This window comes from Calidris pugnax, unplaced genomic scaffold, assembly GCF_001431845.1.
Source record: "Calidris pugnax isolate Ruff unplaced genomic scaffold, ASM143184v1 scaffold304, whole genome shotgun sequence".
Classification (NCBI taxonomy): Eukaryota; Metazoa; Chordata; class Aves; order Charadriiformes; family Scolopacidae; genus Calidris; species Calidris pugnax.
In genome coordinates, this window is record NW_015091068.1 from 39227 (window position 1) to 54524 (window position 15298).

General features: G+C 41.4%; 1 protein-coding gene across 1 annotated transcript in view; it reads left to right on the forward strand.

The window, feature by feature from the left end:
* DHRS7C (dehydrogenase/reductase (SDR family) member 7C) overlaps positions 1-4083 on the forward strand; it is a 10573-nt gene extending 6490 nt beyond the window's left edge. Inside the window, exons 4-7 of the mRNA XM_014956984.1 lie at positions 363-573; positions 1126-1218; positions 3077-3232; positions 3751-4083. Coding sequence (XP_014812470.1) covers positions 363-573; positions 1126-1218; positions 3077-3232; positions 3751-3959 — 669 coding nt within the window. The 3' untranslated portion in view covers positions 3960-4083. The remainder of the gene's footprint in view (positions 1-362; positions 574-1125; positions 1219-3076; positions 3233-3750) is intronic.
* The last annotated feature ends 11215 nt before the right edge of the window (positions 4084-15298 follow it).

Genomic DNA, 15298 nt, shown 5'->3' on the forward strand with positions numbered 1-15298 from the left:
TACATTATATCCTAGACTCTGTGGTCAGCAAGTTCTCCAGAAGGCTGCTTACAGAACAACCATAACCTGGAAGAGTAGGAATCACCCTCTATGTCTATTGTCTGTCTCTACTGATTGCAAGAGAGACAAAACTCGATAGGGTAGAGCTAGTCTGGCTTACCTTTCCTATGGTTCATCTGAATTTCAGAAGCTATAAATACCCATTGCTGAACTACCTTCTCTCTAGAGTGGGTTAAAAGAACAAATTGAAGCATTTGTGAGAATGATAAAAGCATTTTCTTCAAATATCAAGGTACAAGACAAGTAAATAGAAATACATTTTTATAATGCAGGTATTCTTGAAATAAATCTTTTTTTATTAGACATATGCACCAAAGCTCATACTTCTGGATATCTCAGACATAAACTGCATTCAAGATGTAGCTAAGGAAATCCTGAGTTGCTATGGATGTGTGGATATCCTGATCAACAATGCAAGTATGAAAGTGAAAGGAGCAGTCCAGAGCATTTCATTGGAACTTGATAAAAAGATAATGGATGCCAACTATTTTGGACCTATCACTTTAACCAAAGGTATTATAATTTTTTTTCCCGTTTTGGTGTTGCCACTTATAGCTTGAGATCCAAGTTATTAGCATTACACTCTTTCATTTGCATTTATTTTTGCCTTCACTATAATCAAAAGCACTTCTGTGAAAATCAATGGACTGAATTTGAGGTGAAGATGATCAAAATCAGAATGCTGAGTTTTGGAAATAGATTGGTCAAGAAATATATAAACAGGTATTTGAAAGAGACATATTTCTAAATGTCTGCTTATTGTATTTTGCATATGGTGACTCCTTTATTTATGTGCCTTTGTTACATAGACAATTGTTTTCAAAACCCTTATAAGGCAAGGCAGACTGACAATGAAATGTGACAATACTGCACCCAAATCTACATGTAGAATCTAAGTGAACCCTAGCAGACATTCAATTTCCACCTACTGGGGTCTTGTGATACTTTTGATTGCAGTATTGAGACAACCTTCATCATGCTATCTACACTTCAGCTGTCACTTCTTTTCACTATATACATTGAACTCTTTTACTTATGTGGCTCATTCTTTTATTTATTTTTCAGCCATTCTTCCTAACATGATCTCAAGAAGAACTGGCCAAATTGTTCTAGTTAATAGTATCCAAGGAAAAATAGGAATGCCATTTCGTGCAGCTTGTAAGTTACACAGAGCAAAAATGTACATTCTAATGTGTAAGTTGTGATTATTCCGTGACACTAATAAGAGGTTATTAAAAGTGCTACTTCAGTAAAAAATTAGTACAATATTTGGCTGAAAAACTTTCAAAGAAATGGAACTCAAGAAGAAGTAATTAAAGTACTAATACTAGTGTAACTACTGACTAAGGTACTTGAGGACAAAAGGACATAAAATGTGATAGCAAGGTTTTTTTATGATCTTGGGAGACATTCAGGAAACAGCACACTTGTAGTTCTAATATCTGTACCATACATATTAGTAGAAAGCATAATGAATAGTGAAGTAGCATATAATTATAACATGCTGTTAGATACTAGCAACTGCTTTCTAAAGGCATACTCGTGCACTTAATGGATTTATGTGTGGAAGTTTAAAAGGAAATGTAATAATTGTATTCTGCTTGGCTTTCCAGAAAATTTTCAAGAAGGTCTTTCATCCAAAGCTCTTAATGAAACGTAGGACTTAGCTGTCCTGAATTTTAATGAAAGGTATTTACATTAATAAAATGCAAAGTTAGTCAACAGAAAATATCAGATAGATGTAAATAGACATTTTAAATTGTGACAGGGGGTCATAGTGGATGAAAAACTCTGAATTAAAAGGTGAGACTTCAGGATTGTGACTTATAGTTCCGTGAAAGTAAAATACAGGGACAGAAACTGCAAGGAAAGCAGTAGAGGGAAAAAAAATAAAATAAAAATGAAGCTGTCTTTATGTCTTTGTATAAATCTATGCAGTGGCCATGTCTTGTATACTGTGTGCAATTCTCACACCCCACCCCCATCTCAAAAGAAGCGTAAGAGCTACAAAAAAGGTTCAGAAAAGAAATGACACATTGATTTGACATCTGGAATGGTTTCCACCTAGGAAACAGCCAATTGTGTCAAGATACATTGTGTATGTATAGATCATGAGTAGCAGAAGCACTAACATAGATAGTTTCCAATCCTTTTACTGACATCTATGTTGCATGAAATGAAGCTGCCAGAAGAAGGAATTTCAAAACAAATGAATGGAGAAGCTTCTTTCCATTCCTGGAGCCCACCCGCCTCTTTTAGATTATATTATCCACAGGTTGATTTTCACTGTGAATTAGAAGGTGATTGAGTGCTTTGCAGGTCTGCTGCACCTAAAACATAGTTCTGGTTTTTGGTCAAGTTTCACAAACTGCCATCCTTCTTTAATACCATTCTCAATTAAAAAAATAAAACCAAACCAAAAAAAAAAAACAAAACAAAAAAAAAAACAAAAAAACCCCCAAAACACTAAGAGCAGTTTAAAAAAATCTTGACATTCAGTTACTTTAAAATTAACTTTAATATTAAAAGCATCTTGGACTGCTGTTGCAGGGCAAAGGCCTAGTTAGTTTACAAACCGCTAGTACTCCTGCATTCCAGACATGAACATGTATTTTATTGTATTTTACTGATGTGTCTCAAAGATGGCATGGAGACTCATGTCAGGGACAGCTGTCCATCCACCAAAGACATTTTTAAACTGTAGAGATAATAGATGTATTATTCCTTACCCCAGGTCTTAATATTTCTGATTGTAAAATCCAGACACATGCTCTTTCACATGTATAGGGAGACTGACTGCATACCTCATGCATAATTGTCCTGTATAAATAAATTTATTTTGTTTGTTTTAAATGCATCATATGATAAATTCACTGGGTGAAATAATTCACTGTTCTTTTGCCTGTTCCATACTGAGTTTTCTAAACATTCATGTTTTATAAAGCTCTATCATACATCTATATCCATGCATTCATACATCCAAACATGCATACATGGAATTTTTTCTTTCTTTCAGATGCTGCTTCTAAGCATGCTGCTGTAGGCTTTTTTGATTGTCTTAGAGCTGAGATGGAAGAATTTGATATTTCTGTCAGCACTGTGAATCCAACTTTCATCTGTTCATACCATCACCAACCAGCACCTGGAAACTGGGAGGCATCTATTTGGAAATGTAAGGTTTGATGAGAGAGACAGTAGATGAGACACATATAGCAATATAGAGGCTTTTCCCAGTGAGAAGGAAGGAAAAGGATGGAAATGAGAGAGAGGATGAAAGAATGAAGAGGTTAGAGGAGCAAAAGATAGATTGGAGAGATCAGATGAACCTGGTGAAAAGAGAAGAAACATGAAAAAAGACACCATTATGTGAGAAAATAAATACACTGGGGAAAGGGGAATGGGGAATGAAGGTAGAGCAGAGCATGAAAGGTCCCAAGGGAGAGTTCCACTGCACTCCAGTTGCTCCTTCTCCTAGAGACTGTGAGGATTTTACTTCAAAACTGTAAAAAGCTCTTAGGGACATACTGTTTAGGAGAAGGGAAAGAGTAAGGGATTGAAAGTGTGTAGGAACTTAACTAATTTGACTGATGCAGTAGCTGTGTATTTTTTCAGCATCCTTCCCTCAAATGTGTCTGGTTGTCTATCTGGCTGTCTGTGTGTAGCTCTCACTCCTCTCTGTTTCATTTACAGTCTTTTTCAGAAAGGTGTCCTATGGTGTGCACCCAGTGGAGGTGGCAGAGGAAGTCTTGCGCACAGTGAGCAGTAAGAAGCAGGAAGTCCTTCTGGCCAACCCTATCCCCAGAGCAGCAGTTTACATTCGCACCTTCTTTCCGGAGCTGTTTTTTGCCATTGTTGCCTCGGGGATTAGGGAAAAGCTGAAGACAGAAGAGGAAAACTGATTTTGTATGGTTCTTTTCCCTGCTTTTGGCCTGAAAAAAAGTTTGTTTCAAATGTCAATGATTTTTGCTTCTCACTATGGGAAGAATAGAGCAGGAGGCTTCATTAAACATGAACCAGCCAGTGTCTCAGTGTTTTGTTACCTTTGACATACATTTGTCTGTAGGACTTTGACTCTTCTGGATTTAGTGAGTATGAAAGTATGTCAGTGTTTGCATTACAACAGTATGGAAAAAAATCTCTACTAGGAACTCTGTCACTGTTACATGAAAATAATTCCAAATCTAAATAAGTAGATCAAAATTTGGGGACTTGCAGCAACTTATCAGAATAATCTGACAGTGCTAGGACTGATGGGAATTCACAGGAATAAAGGGTGGGGAAGTAGGGAGATGTGGGAAACAGAGGAGTAAAAATGGGGCTAGAGCCTGGATCGCAGTGTTCCTCAGTTTTATTTTTTGGAAGTACTTCAGGATATCATAAATCATAGAATGGCTAGAGTTGGAAGGGGCCTTAAAGATCATCTAGTTCCAACCAGGGCAGGGACAACTCCCACTAGACCAGGCTGCGCAAGGCCCCATTCAACCTGGCCTTGAACCCTTCCAGGGATGGGGCAGTCACAGCTTCTCTGGGCAACCAGGGCCAGTGTCTCACTGCCCTCATAGTGAAAAATTTCTTCCTAATATCTAATCTAAATCTACCCTCTTCCGGTTTGAAGCCATGGCCCCTTGTCCTATTACTACATGCCCTTGTAAAAAGTTCCTCTCCAGCTTTCCTGTAGGCACCCTTCAGATGCTGAAAAGCCACAATAAGATCCCTCCAGAGCCTTCTCTTCTCTGGGTTGAACAACCTAAACTCTTTCAGTCTGACCTCATAGGAGAGGGGTTCCAGCCCTTTGATCATCATTGTGGCCTCCTTTGGACCTGTTCCAACACATCCATGTCCTTCTTATGTTGGGACAAAGATACGTTGGGATATGTCTGGATTCGCAGTCAGGCATACAGATACTTCCTGTGTTTTTCACATCACGGAATCACGGAATTGTCAGAGTTGGAAGGGACCTCTAGAAATCATCTGGTCCAAATCCCCTGCTAAAGCAGAAATGCCTAGAGCACATTACTCAGGACTGCATCCAGGTGGGTCTTGAAGATCTCCAGAGAAGGGGACTCCACAACGTCCCTGGGCAGCCTGTTCCAGTGCTCTGTCACCCTTACCATAAAGAAGTTTTTTCTCATATTTGAATGGAACTTCCTATGTTCCAACTTGAGCCTGTTGCCCCTTATCCTATCACTGGAAACCACTGAAAAGAGTCCGGCTCCAACATCCTTCAACTCACCCTTTAGATACTTATAAACGGACATAAGGTCTCCCCTCAGTCTTTGCTTGTCCAGGCTAGAGTCCCAGCTCCTTGAGCCTTTCCTCATAAGAGAGGTGCTCCAATCCCTTAATCATCTTTGTTGCCCTATGCTGGACTCTCTCCAATAGTTCCCTGTCCCTCTTGAACCGGGGGGCCCAGAACTTGATGCAGTATTCCAGTTGTGGCCTCACCAGTGCAGAGTAGAGAGGGAGAATGATCTCCCTCAACTTCTTTTCTTCTTTTGCATGTCTTCTGCAAATTCCTGGGTTTGAGATGTTTTTCTGACTGGTACTAACCATTGAGTTCCCTTGATCACTCTGCTACATGTGGTAATTAATTATCATGATAAACACGACCTTGGCCATTACTCATGTCGATTGTATAAATTCCACATATTCCCAAAATTCTCTCACTTCTAGTCATTCTAGCTTTCTCTTTCCTATCACATTTTCCCAGTTCATGCTGAGGACTTACCCCGGTTTTATCTCATCCTGTAAGTTGAACCAGAATCATAGAATCATAGAATCATAGAATGGTTTGGGTTGGAATGCACCTTAAAGATCATCTAGTTCCAACCCCCCTGCCCTGGGCAGGGACATCTCCCACTAGACCAGGTTGCCCAAAGCCCTATCCAGCCTGGCCTTGAACACCTCCAGGGATGGGGCATCCACGACCTCCTTGGGCAACCTGTGCCTCACCACCCTCACTGTAAAGTTTCTTTCTAGTATCTAATCTAAATCTCCTCTCTTCCAGTTTAAAACCATTACCCCTTGTCCTATCACTACACTTCCTGACAAAGAGTCACTCTCCAGCTCTCCTGTAGGCTCCCTTCAGATATTGAAAGGCTGCTATAAGGTCTCCCTGGAGCCTACTCTTCTCCAGGCTGAACATACCCAGCTCTCAGCCTGTCCTCATAGGAAAGGTGCTCCATCCCTCTGATCTTCTTTGTGGCCCTCTGCTGGACCTGTTCCAGCACATCCATGTCCTTCTGTGTTGAGGACTCCAAAACTGGACACAGTACTCCAGGTGGGGTCTCACGAGCACAGAGTAGAGGGGCAGAATTACGTCCCAGGACCTGCTGGCCACACTTCTCTTGATGCAGCCCAGGATGGGGTTGGCTTTCTGGGCTACCAGTGCACACTGCCGGCTCATGTTAAGCTTCTCATCCACCAACACCCCCAAGTCCTTCTCCTCAGGGCTGCTCTCTAGCCATTCTCCGCCCAACCTGTATTTGTGCCTGGGGTTGCCAGTCCCAGGTGCAGGACCCTGCACTTGGCTTACTTAAATTTCATGCAATTTGCACGAGCCTACCTCTTAAGCCTGTCCAGGTCCCTCTGGATGGGATCCCTTCCCTCCAGCATGTCGACTGCACCACCAAGTTTGGTGTCATCGGCAAATTTGCTGAGGGTGCACTCTATCCCACTGTCCATGTCTCCAACAAAGAGGTTGAGCAGCACTGGTCCCAGTACGGACCCCTGAGGAACACCACTTGTCACTGGCTGCCAATTGGACATTGAGCCATTGACCACAACCCTTTGGGTGCGGCCAGCCAGCCAGCTCCTTATCCACTGAGTGGTCCATCCATCGATTCCATTAGTTTCTAATTTTGAGACCAGAGTACATATAAAGTTAAGACCAGAATATATATAAAGTTATGCAAGGATGTCCTGAGTCTTCAGTTTTACATCTAAGAGCTTAAATTCTGTCTCCCAAGCCCTTCTCTGGCATTTCTTGTGACATCAGCACTCATAGAGATCATGACCACCTGCTTTTTGCAGACAGCATCAAAATGTCCTTGTTTGCAGAATACTTACAAAGGACATACCTACTCAGAAAACATGCAACCAAACTGCTCTTACTGCTATAAGAAAAACCATTGCTATGCAACTTTCAACACCAGCCGCACTTATCTTCCTCTTTCTATCAGTAAGAGTCATGGAAAGAATTCTCAGTGCAAGGAAACACATGGTCATCATCTTGCATGGGCATTAACTTTTTCTTGTATCTCCAATTCAATTGCTCTGTCTTCAAGAGCCATACATGCATCTACCTTGCTCATGGAAGTAGTTCACAACTAGTGAGAAGTAGTCAGTTCCTGCATTACGTGCTGGAGCTCCATCTATTTTCTGTTGTAGCATTGGGCTTTTATTGCTGTTTGAATGGCTTTACCTTAACTGTGAAACCAAGCCTCCACTTTGTCCACAATTTTCTAGCTCCTTACCAGAACTCTACTCCCTCAAACAAATGGACTTTTGCTGTGGTCTCTCAGTTATACTTATGTCTGCACCTCAGCAAAAGCCAAGTCCTTCACAGTTCCACAAAAACAAGATATGGAATAACTGGGTGATTTCACAGAAAAGAGTCAGAGAATCATAGAACATCACAGCTAAACATGAATCAACATTGTCTTGCTTTATTGTAAAAACAAATGGATTGCACGTTAAAATAAGCTGAATAATCCTGGTGCTCCATTTTGCATTTTGTAGATATCTGCAGAAATTCTTCATTGATTTTGAATATATTACTTTTTAAATGTAGAACAGTTCAAGAAACCACAGTGAAAAGCAGGGAGAGTGACAAAGGTAGAGCAAGACCTGTGATCTCTTAAGAAATTTTTAAAGAACAGTTGTATTTTAATCTAGAAATAGAAAAAAAGAAAGATGAATCTAAACAATTTTCAAGTACTTAAAATGTACTGCTGAGAGGATACAACTAAACTGCTCTCCATTTCTGCTGTAGTAGGACAATGTGCTAAAATTACTGCAAAGGAGATTTACAGGGAAAGAATTTTCTGCTAAGAATAGTTAAGCACAAAGGATAAATTGCCACAGGAATTTTAGAATGCCTGTCTTTGGAAGCTTTAAAGAAGGGCTTAATGAAACATCTGTAAAAAAGCAATGTAGCTTTAGTTTATCCTGCCCAGAAGAAAAGAAGGATTAGGTGACCTTTTAAATGGGTCACACTTTCTATAATTCTGTGGATTTTTCTCATATTGAGAATAAGATTTCTCTGCTGGTATGTATGAAGTAATATGTTTTCTTCCAGGGAAAGCTATTATTAAATCTGAAGTTTTCTATTTCATTTGTCCATCTTTGCCTCACTGTCTAAATACTTGTAGATACATGCTGCATATAAAAAATTTTATGTTAATAAAAGAAATATTATGAGATGAGTTCATTAAGAGATATTTTCTGTGAGCCATATTTTAATCTATGTAGATTCCTTACTAATACTAACTTCTATATGTGAGGACAAAACTAGGCCTGCAGATTTAGTTGTGGAAGTCATAGGAAACAGATACTCAACTACAGCTCCTTTAATTTTTTTAAGCTTCTCACATGCCTAAAGGGCACATGCATTTCTTTTAATGTGAGCCGCAGTTGCACTGTTAAATTTACATTTTTTGTGCTGAAGTCAACTATTTCTTGGTGTTGGCCAAGAAAATTGGCATTGCTGGATGAAAGTGCCCTTGAACTAAGGAAGAATATAAAAGAATACTAAGACTGGGAAGTCATAGAATCATAGAATCATCTAGTTTGGAAGGGACCTTTAAGATCATCTAGTCCAACCATCAACCTAACTCTGATAAAAAAAAAAAAAAGGAAACCATACAACTCCCTCCCCTCCCCCTTTCCCGCCCAACACACATATTACTAAACTATGTCTTTAAGCACTATGTCAATCCGTCTTTTGAACACCTCCAGGCATGGTGCCTCAAACCCTTCCCTGGGCACCCCCTTCCAATGCTTAATAACCCTTTCAGTGTAAATATTTTTCTTAATATCCAATCTGAACCTCCCCTGGTGCAGCTTGAGGCCATTTCTTCTTGCCCCAACGCCTGTGACTTGGGAGAAGAGACCAATCCCCGCTTCTCTAAACCTCCTTTCAGGTAGATGTAGAGAGCAATAAGGTCTCCCCTCATCCTCCTTTTCTGTAAGCTAAACAATCCCAGCTCTCTCAGTCTTTCCTCATAAGACTTACTCTCCAAACCCCTCACCAGCTTCGTTGTCCTTCTCTGTACCCACTCCAGCACCTCAATGTCTTTTTTGTAATGCCAAGTACAAGGGGATGATCATCTCTTGAGTGCTACTCACCACACTGTTCCTGATGCAGGCCAGGATCCTGTTGGCCTTCTTGGCCACCTTGGGCACGCTGCTGGCTCATGTTCAGCCAACAGTCAACCAACACCCCCCAGGTCCCTCTCTACCAGGCAGCTCTCCAGCCACTTTGCCCCAAGCCTGTAACACTGCATAGGGTTGGCGTGACTCAAGTGCAGGACTGAGCACTTGGCTTTGTTGAACCTCATCCCATTGGCCTCAGTCCATCAATCCAACCTGTCCAGATCCCTCTGCAAAGCCTTTCTTAGAAAGTCTTACAAGTGAGGCGAGTCTTGTCTAATTTTAGACAACTTTCCTAGATATAGCCTACCAAAGCTAACCTTCCAGATCCTCTGCTTAAGCAGTGGAAAGAAATGAGGGCCTGTAACCTGTGATTTATCTAACACAGCTTAGAACAGCATGAATTGCATCCTAGAAGAGCCTGTTTCTCTCATTAACTTTCACTGGACTCTAAGCTACCAGCACAATCATAGAGCTGTGTATGTGTGCCACAGGCATCTGAAGTTTACTGACATGCCACTTTCATCAAGATTAATTGGGTCAAATGAACTGGAATAAAAATGCCACAGTATTTTATGAGCTTCCTTTTTTTTCCCCCTCTTTATTTTTCCCCCTGCTTTAAAATAATGTAGTTTTCCAGGAGTTAACCCAGAATCAAATCTGTAGACTCCCAGTCTACAAAGTAGGAGTAAAAAATTAAAATAAGGGCCAGAATGTGAAATCATGGGTTTCAAATAGGGATAAGAAGTCTTGCATTTCATCAGAAGAATTGGTTTATACAGCAGAAGACATACACCTTCTTGAATGGCTAGCATATGAGAAAACCAGACCATCTGAGGTTGTTGTTGATCAGGATGGGGGTCCTATTGCACAATTATTTAAAAGCTCTTGTCTGCAATACAGCACTTTGTATAAGTGCAGACAAGTGTGAGAAATGATCCTGAGGAAAGAGCATATAGTAGAGACTACCAGTCTGTGTTTATAAACTGCAGGCTAAGAAAAATAATCACTTAAATTAGATCTTTACAAGATCTTACAGGCACTGACCAAGTATGTTCCCGGATGAGGAGGAAATTAATGAGTGACACCCAGGAACAACATGAGATGGGTAAAAATCTATTGCAAAGAGACCACACATATTATAAAGGAAGAAAAGCAGAATGTCAGATGGAATCAGAAATAATTCCTTTGTCAGTGAAGATGTTAGAAACATCTTTATCACAAATAAATATGTGAAACAAGTGGAAATAATCAAGATTTTGTGTTCTGGTCAAGGGATACAGACTTCTACTAGAGTGGATACCAAACTCTGTAGTAACTGCTTTTTTCATCTGCAGAACTGAAGGTAGCAGTTTCAGAACACTGGGTATATTATCATGAATAAAGACAGACTTTTCTAAAGATGAAAGGGGAATTCTTACTGCTGTCTTCAGCTATCTAGTGGGACAGTGTAGAGAATCACAGAATCACAGAATCTTAGTGGTTGGAAGGGACCTCTGAGATCATCGAGTCCAACCACACAAAAAAAAAAAAAAAAGAAAAAAAAAAAAACCCAAAAAAAACACACCACACCAGTCACCCACCAACTAAACCTCACACTGAACACCTCGCCATAAACCAATAACCTTGGGCACTAGACCATGCCCTGAAGAGCCATGTCTATACGTTTCTTAAATACCTCCAGGGATGGTGACTCCACCACCTCCCTGGGCAGTGCGTTCCAATGCCTGACCACTCTCTCAGTAAAGTAATTCTTTCTAATATCTAATCTAAATCTCCCCTGCCGCAACTTCAGACCATTTCCTCTGGTCTTGTCGTTCATCCTTTGGGAGAAGAGGCCAACACCTGCCTCTCTACAACCTCCTTTCAGGTAGTTGTAGAGGGCAATGAGGTCTCCCCTCAGCCTCCTCTTCTCCAAACTAAACATGCCTAGTTCCCTCAGCCTCTCCTCATAGGACTTGTTCTCCAGACCCCTCACCAGCTTGGTGGCTCTCCTCTGGACACGCTCCAGCACTTCAATGTCTTTCCTGTAGTGAGGGGCCCAAAACTGAACACAGTACTTGAGGTGAGGCCTCACCAGTGCTGAGTACAGAGGCACGATGACTTCCCTACTCCTGCTGGCCACGCTATTCTTGATACGAGCCAGGATGCCATTGGCCCTCTTGGCCACCTGGGCACACTGCTGGCTCATGTTAAGCCTGCTGTCTACCAACACCCCCAGGTCCTTTTCTTCCGGGCAGCTTTCCAGCCACTCTTCCCCAAGTCTGTAGCGTTGTCTGGGGTTGTTGTGACCAAAATGCAGGACCCGGCACTTGGCCTTATTAAACCTCATCCTGTTGTCCTTGGCCCATTGATCCAGTCTGTCCAGATCCCTCTGTAGAGCCTTCCGACCCTCAAGCAGATCAGCACTCCCACTTAGTTTGGTGTCATCTGCAAACTTACTGAGGGTGCATTCGATCCCCTTGTCCAGATCATCAATAAAGATGGCCAGACTCTTCCCAGTTGTACATAGTGGAAGAATAAAAGGTAATGGGCATAAATCAGAACACATGAAATTCTGATTGGATATTAAGAACTATTTTTTTTTCCACAGTTACAGTAATCAAGTGTTGGGACAGGTTGCCAGTGAGGTCAGGAATTCTCACTTCTTGAATATATTCAAAACTCAACTTCTTAAGACTCTAAGTCCCCCTTGAGAGGGGAGGTTAGACAAAAGCCTCCAGAGGAACCTTCTAACTTAAATGATTCTATAATTCTATGTGAGTCTACAGGTATAGGTGAGTCTTGCAGTTCATCTCCAGCCAAGATAATTTAGATGTTCCCCCAACTGGAGAGTGTAATTTTGTCAGTTTTCCCACCGGATGGGAAAATGTAGATAAATACCAAATGCTAAAAATGCTGAAAATTAATGAAACTGCAGACAAGTTAGGCAGACTAAAACATATAATTAAACTCTGCTGAAAATACCAGGAGATTATTTTGTGTATGAATATCTGACTGACATCTTTTAGTGAGTCCCACAGTGCTCTATGCAGTAAGGTGTCAGCTGGCAGGACACAGTCTACCCCAGTCACTATTCAGAAATGCCACTTTACATTGTTTCTTTATTTGTCTGTTTGTAAGGTGTTCATGAGTGTTTAGAAGTTAAGGATATGTTAAATGCTAAATTAGTAAGGAGAATACTATAGCGGTTGCTCTTTCTAAAGCTCATGTGAATGAAGTGATGGTGCACAATGACCATAAATTAATCAATTATAAAGCTAGTGGACTGCATATAACATTTTATCTTCACAGGATATGAAAAGCATGAAGAAATTATGATGTTAATTTTGAATTGTACACAGTCGTATACGAACAGTTGATTGTAGGAAAATATAGGATGATGAAAAGGAATTCCTGCTATTAGGCAGAGGAGAAAAACTTGAACCTTGAAAATAGAGGTTCATTTAGTATTTGAAGTATGCGGAAAGAAAGTATACAGAAGTAATAAAGATAATAAAATAAAGCAAGGAAAAAAACAACAACAACAAAAAAACCCAATCAACCAAACAAAACAAAAAAAAAAAAACAAGAAAAAGGTTCCAGATGTTTCAGAATAAAAATTTTGGAGAAGCAGCAGGGAAAGTATTGTAGACTAGGTCAAGACCTCAGGAGGTCTTTGGTCCACCCTCTTATCGTTTATGAGGTAAGACTAAGTTGTTTGGGTCTTTACCTAGTCAGGTCTTGAAAATCTCCACATAGGAAGACTGCGCAGCCTCTTCTGGGCAGCCTGTTTCACTGCTTGACAGTCCTCATGATGACAAAGTTTCTTGTAATATCCAGTACAAGTCTCTCTTATCTGAACCTGTGCCCAGTGCCTCTTATTTTTCTGCCATGCACAAGTGTGAAAAGCCTGGCTCTATGCAATAATTAACCTTCCTGTAGGATCTGGAAGACTACTGGTTGTAGATCTTGAAAGGCTTCAGGTCCCTCTGAAGTCTCCTCTGCAGGCAGAAAAAGCCTCAGCCCCTTCTTGCATCACATGTGCTCCAGCCCCTTCACCATCTTAGTGGCCATCTGCCGAATTTAACCCACTTTGTTCCTGTGTTTTCTGTGTTGTGAAGCCTCAAAATGGACACAGTATATGTCATCTAATGCATGCTAAGCAGCGAGGAATAATCACTTCCCTGGATCTACTGGGTATGTTCCTCTTAATACAGCTAAAGATGTTGTTGGCTTTCTTTCAGTCAGGCACATCTTCAGCTTGCTGTGGTCTGAGTTCAAGAAGATCCCCAGGTCCTTCTCCACAGAGTTAATATTCAGCAATCACGGCAGCCCAATTGTACAACCATATCTGTTATTCCAATTATATTGCAGACCACCAACTGAATTGGAGACCTAGTTCCTCCCATTTGTTTCCCAGGCTGTTTGCATTTCTGTACACACACTTTAGGTGGGTTTTTCTTGACCCTGTTTTATCATCCCTGAGGCGTCATTTTTTCATCGCACCTTTTGCTTTCCTGTTTACTTCTACCTCATGACAAAAATCTCCCTCCTCCATTATTCCTAGTTTAAAGTATTTCTCAACAAGTTGGCCAGCCTGATTACAAAGATGCTTTTGTGAAGCTTTGCCAAGTAGACCCTGTTTCTTCTCCTGAGTTCCTCACCCTCTGACAGACCTACGATTGTCAAAGCCATGTGAACAGGATAGATTGTGCACAATCAAGTGTTGACCCACAAGACCCATGCCCTACTCCCAAGCCTTGATCTTGAAGGATCAATGAGAACACCATCTGCACCTTCATGTCTTACACCTTCAACCCCCAGTGTCATATAGTCACTCTTGACATGCTCAGGGTCTCCCAGATAGTATCACTAGAGTCCACATGGATAATCAGCATGGAATCATAGTCTGAGGGCTGGATAGGCTTCAGCAGTCTCCCTGAAACACCTCAGATTTAAGCCCACAACAGCAAACATCCCCTGGATAGCATGTCAGGTCACCAAATAGTGGACTCCAGCCCCTGAAGGACATAGTCCCCCACTACTGTCACTTGCCATGTGACAGTAGTTTGCCTGATTGATGCATGCTTCAGGCTCATCTGGCTCTGAATGCTCCCCAGACAGAGCTTGCTGCCTCTTGCCTGTTGCCAGACACCAAAATTATTCCACAGTTGCAGATCTACCAGTTGAGAAAGAGTCGTTCTCCTCTTGCCAGAAGTCCCAACCTCCAGTGTTCCTGGTCCTAGGAGTCTCCAGTGAGCACAGTTTCTGGCTGCTCTTTCTTCTGTGTATTATAGGGGTTCAGGCTATCATCTTTGCAGTGCCTCTGTGAGATCTTCTCAATCTCTTTTTCATTATCCCTTGTGCTATGCAACCTTCTCACCTCCTACCACAGCTCCTTAACTACAATAGAGTTTCTCAGTCACAGCACACCTTCCACAGGCAAGGATGCTGCCTTCTGCTCCAGCTTGAGCAAGTGGCCCCAGGCAATCCCAGTAGCCCCAGACCCAGAAAGACGTATCCTTCCTTGGGAGCCCAGCATGGGCCAAGACCTCTGCTGTGCATCGTGATGGTTGCTCCAGTTGGTGGTAGGGCCAATGATGGCTGACAGGTCACCACTGTTACCCACCACCTCACTTCTGATGAGACTGGCTTACGTGTTGATTTGTTTTTTCACTTTATTGTCTCTCAATTTTCCTCTCCTGCCACTATTGGCCCATGATTTCCTTCAGAGCTAATTGTTTTTAATTGTGCTAATCTATTATCAGCTCCACCTTATCACTAGCCATAAACTGACCTACTACAGATCCTGCTGGCTTAACAAGTTCAGACTATACTTATGTTAGGATTGTTTTGCCTGAAAAAAAATTTATAGTGATTTTTC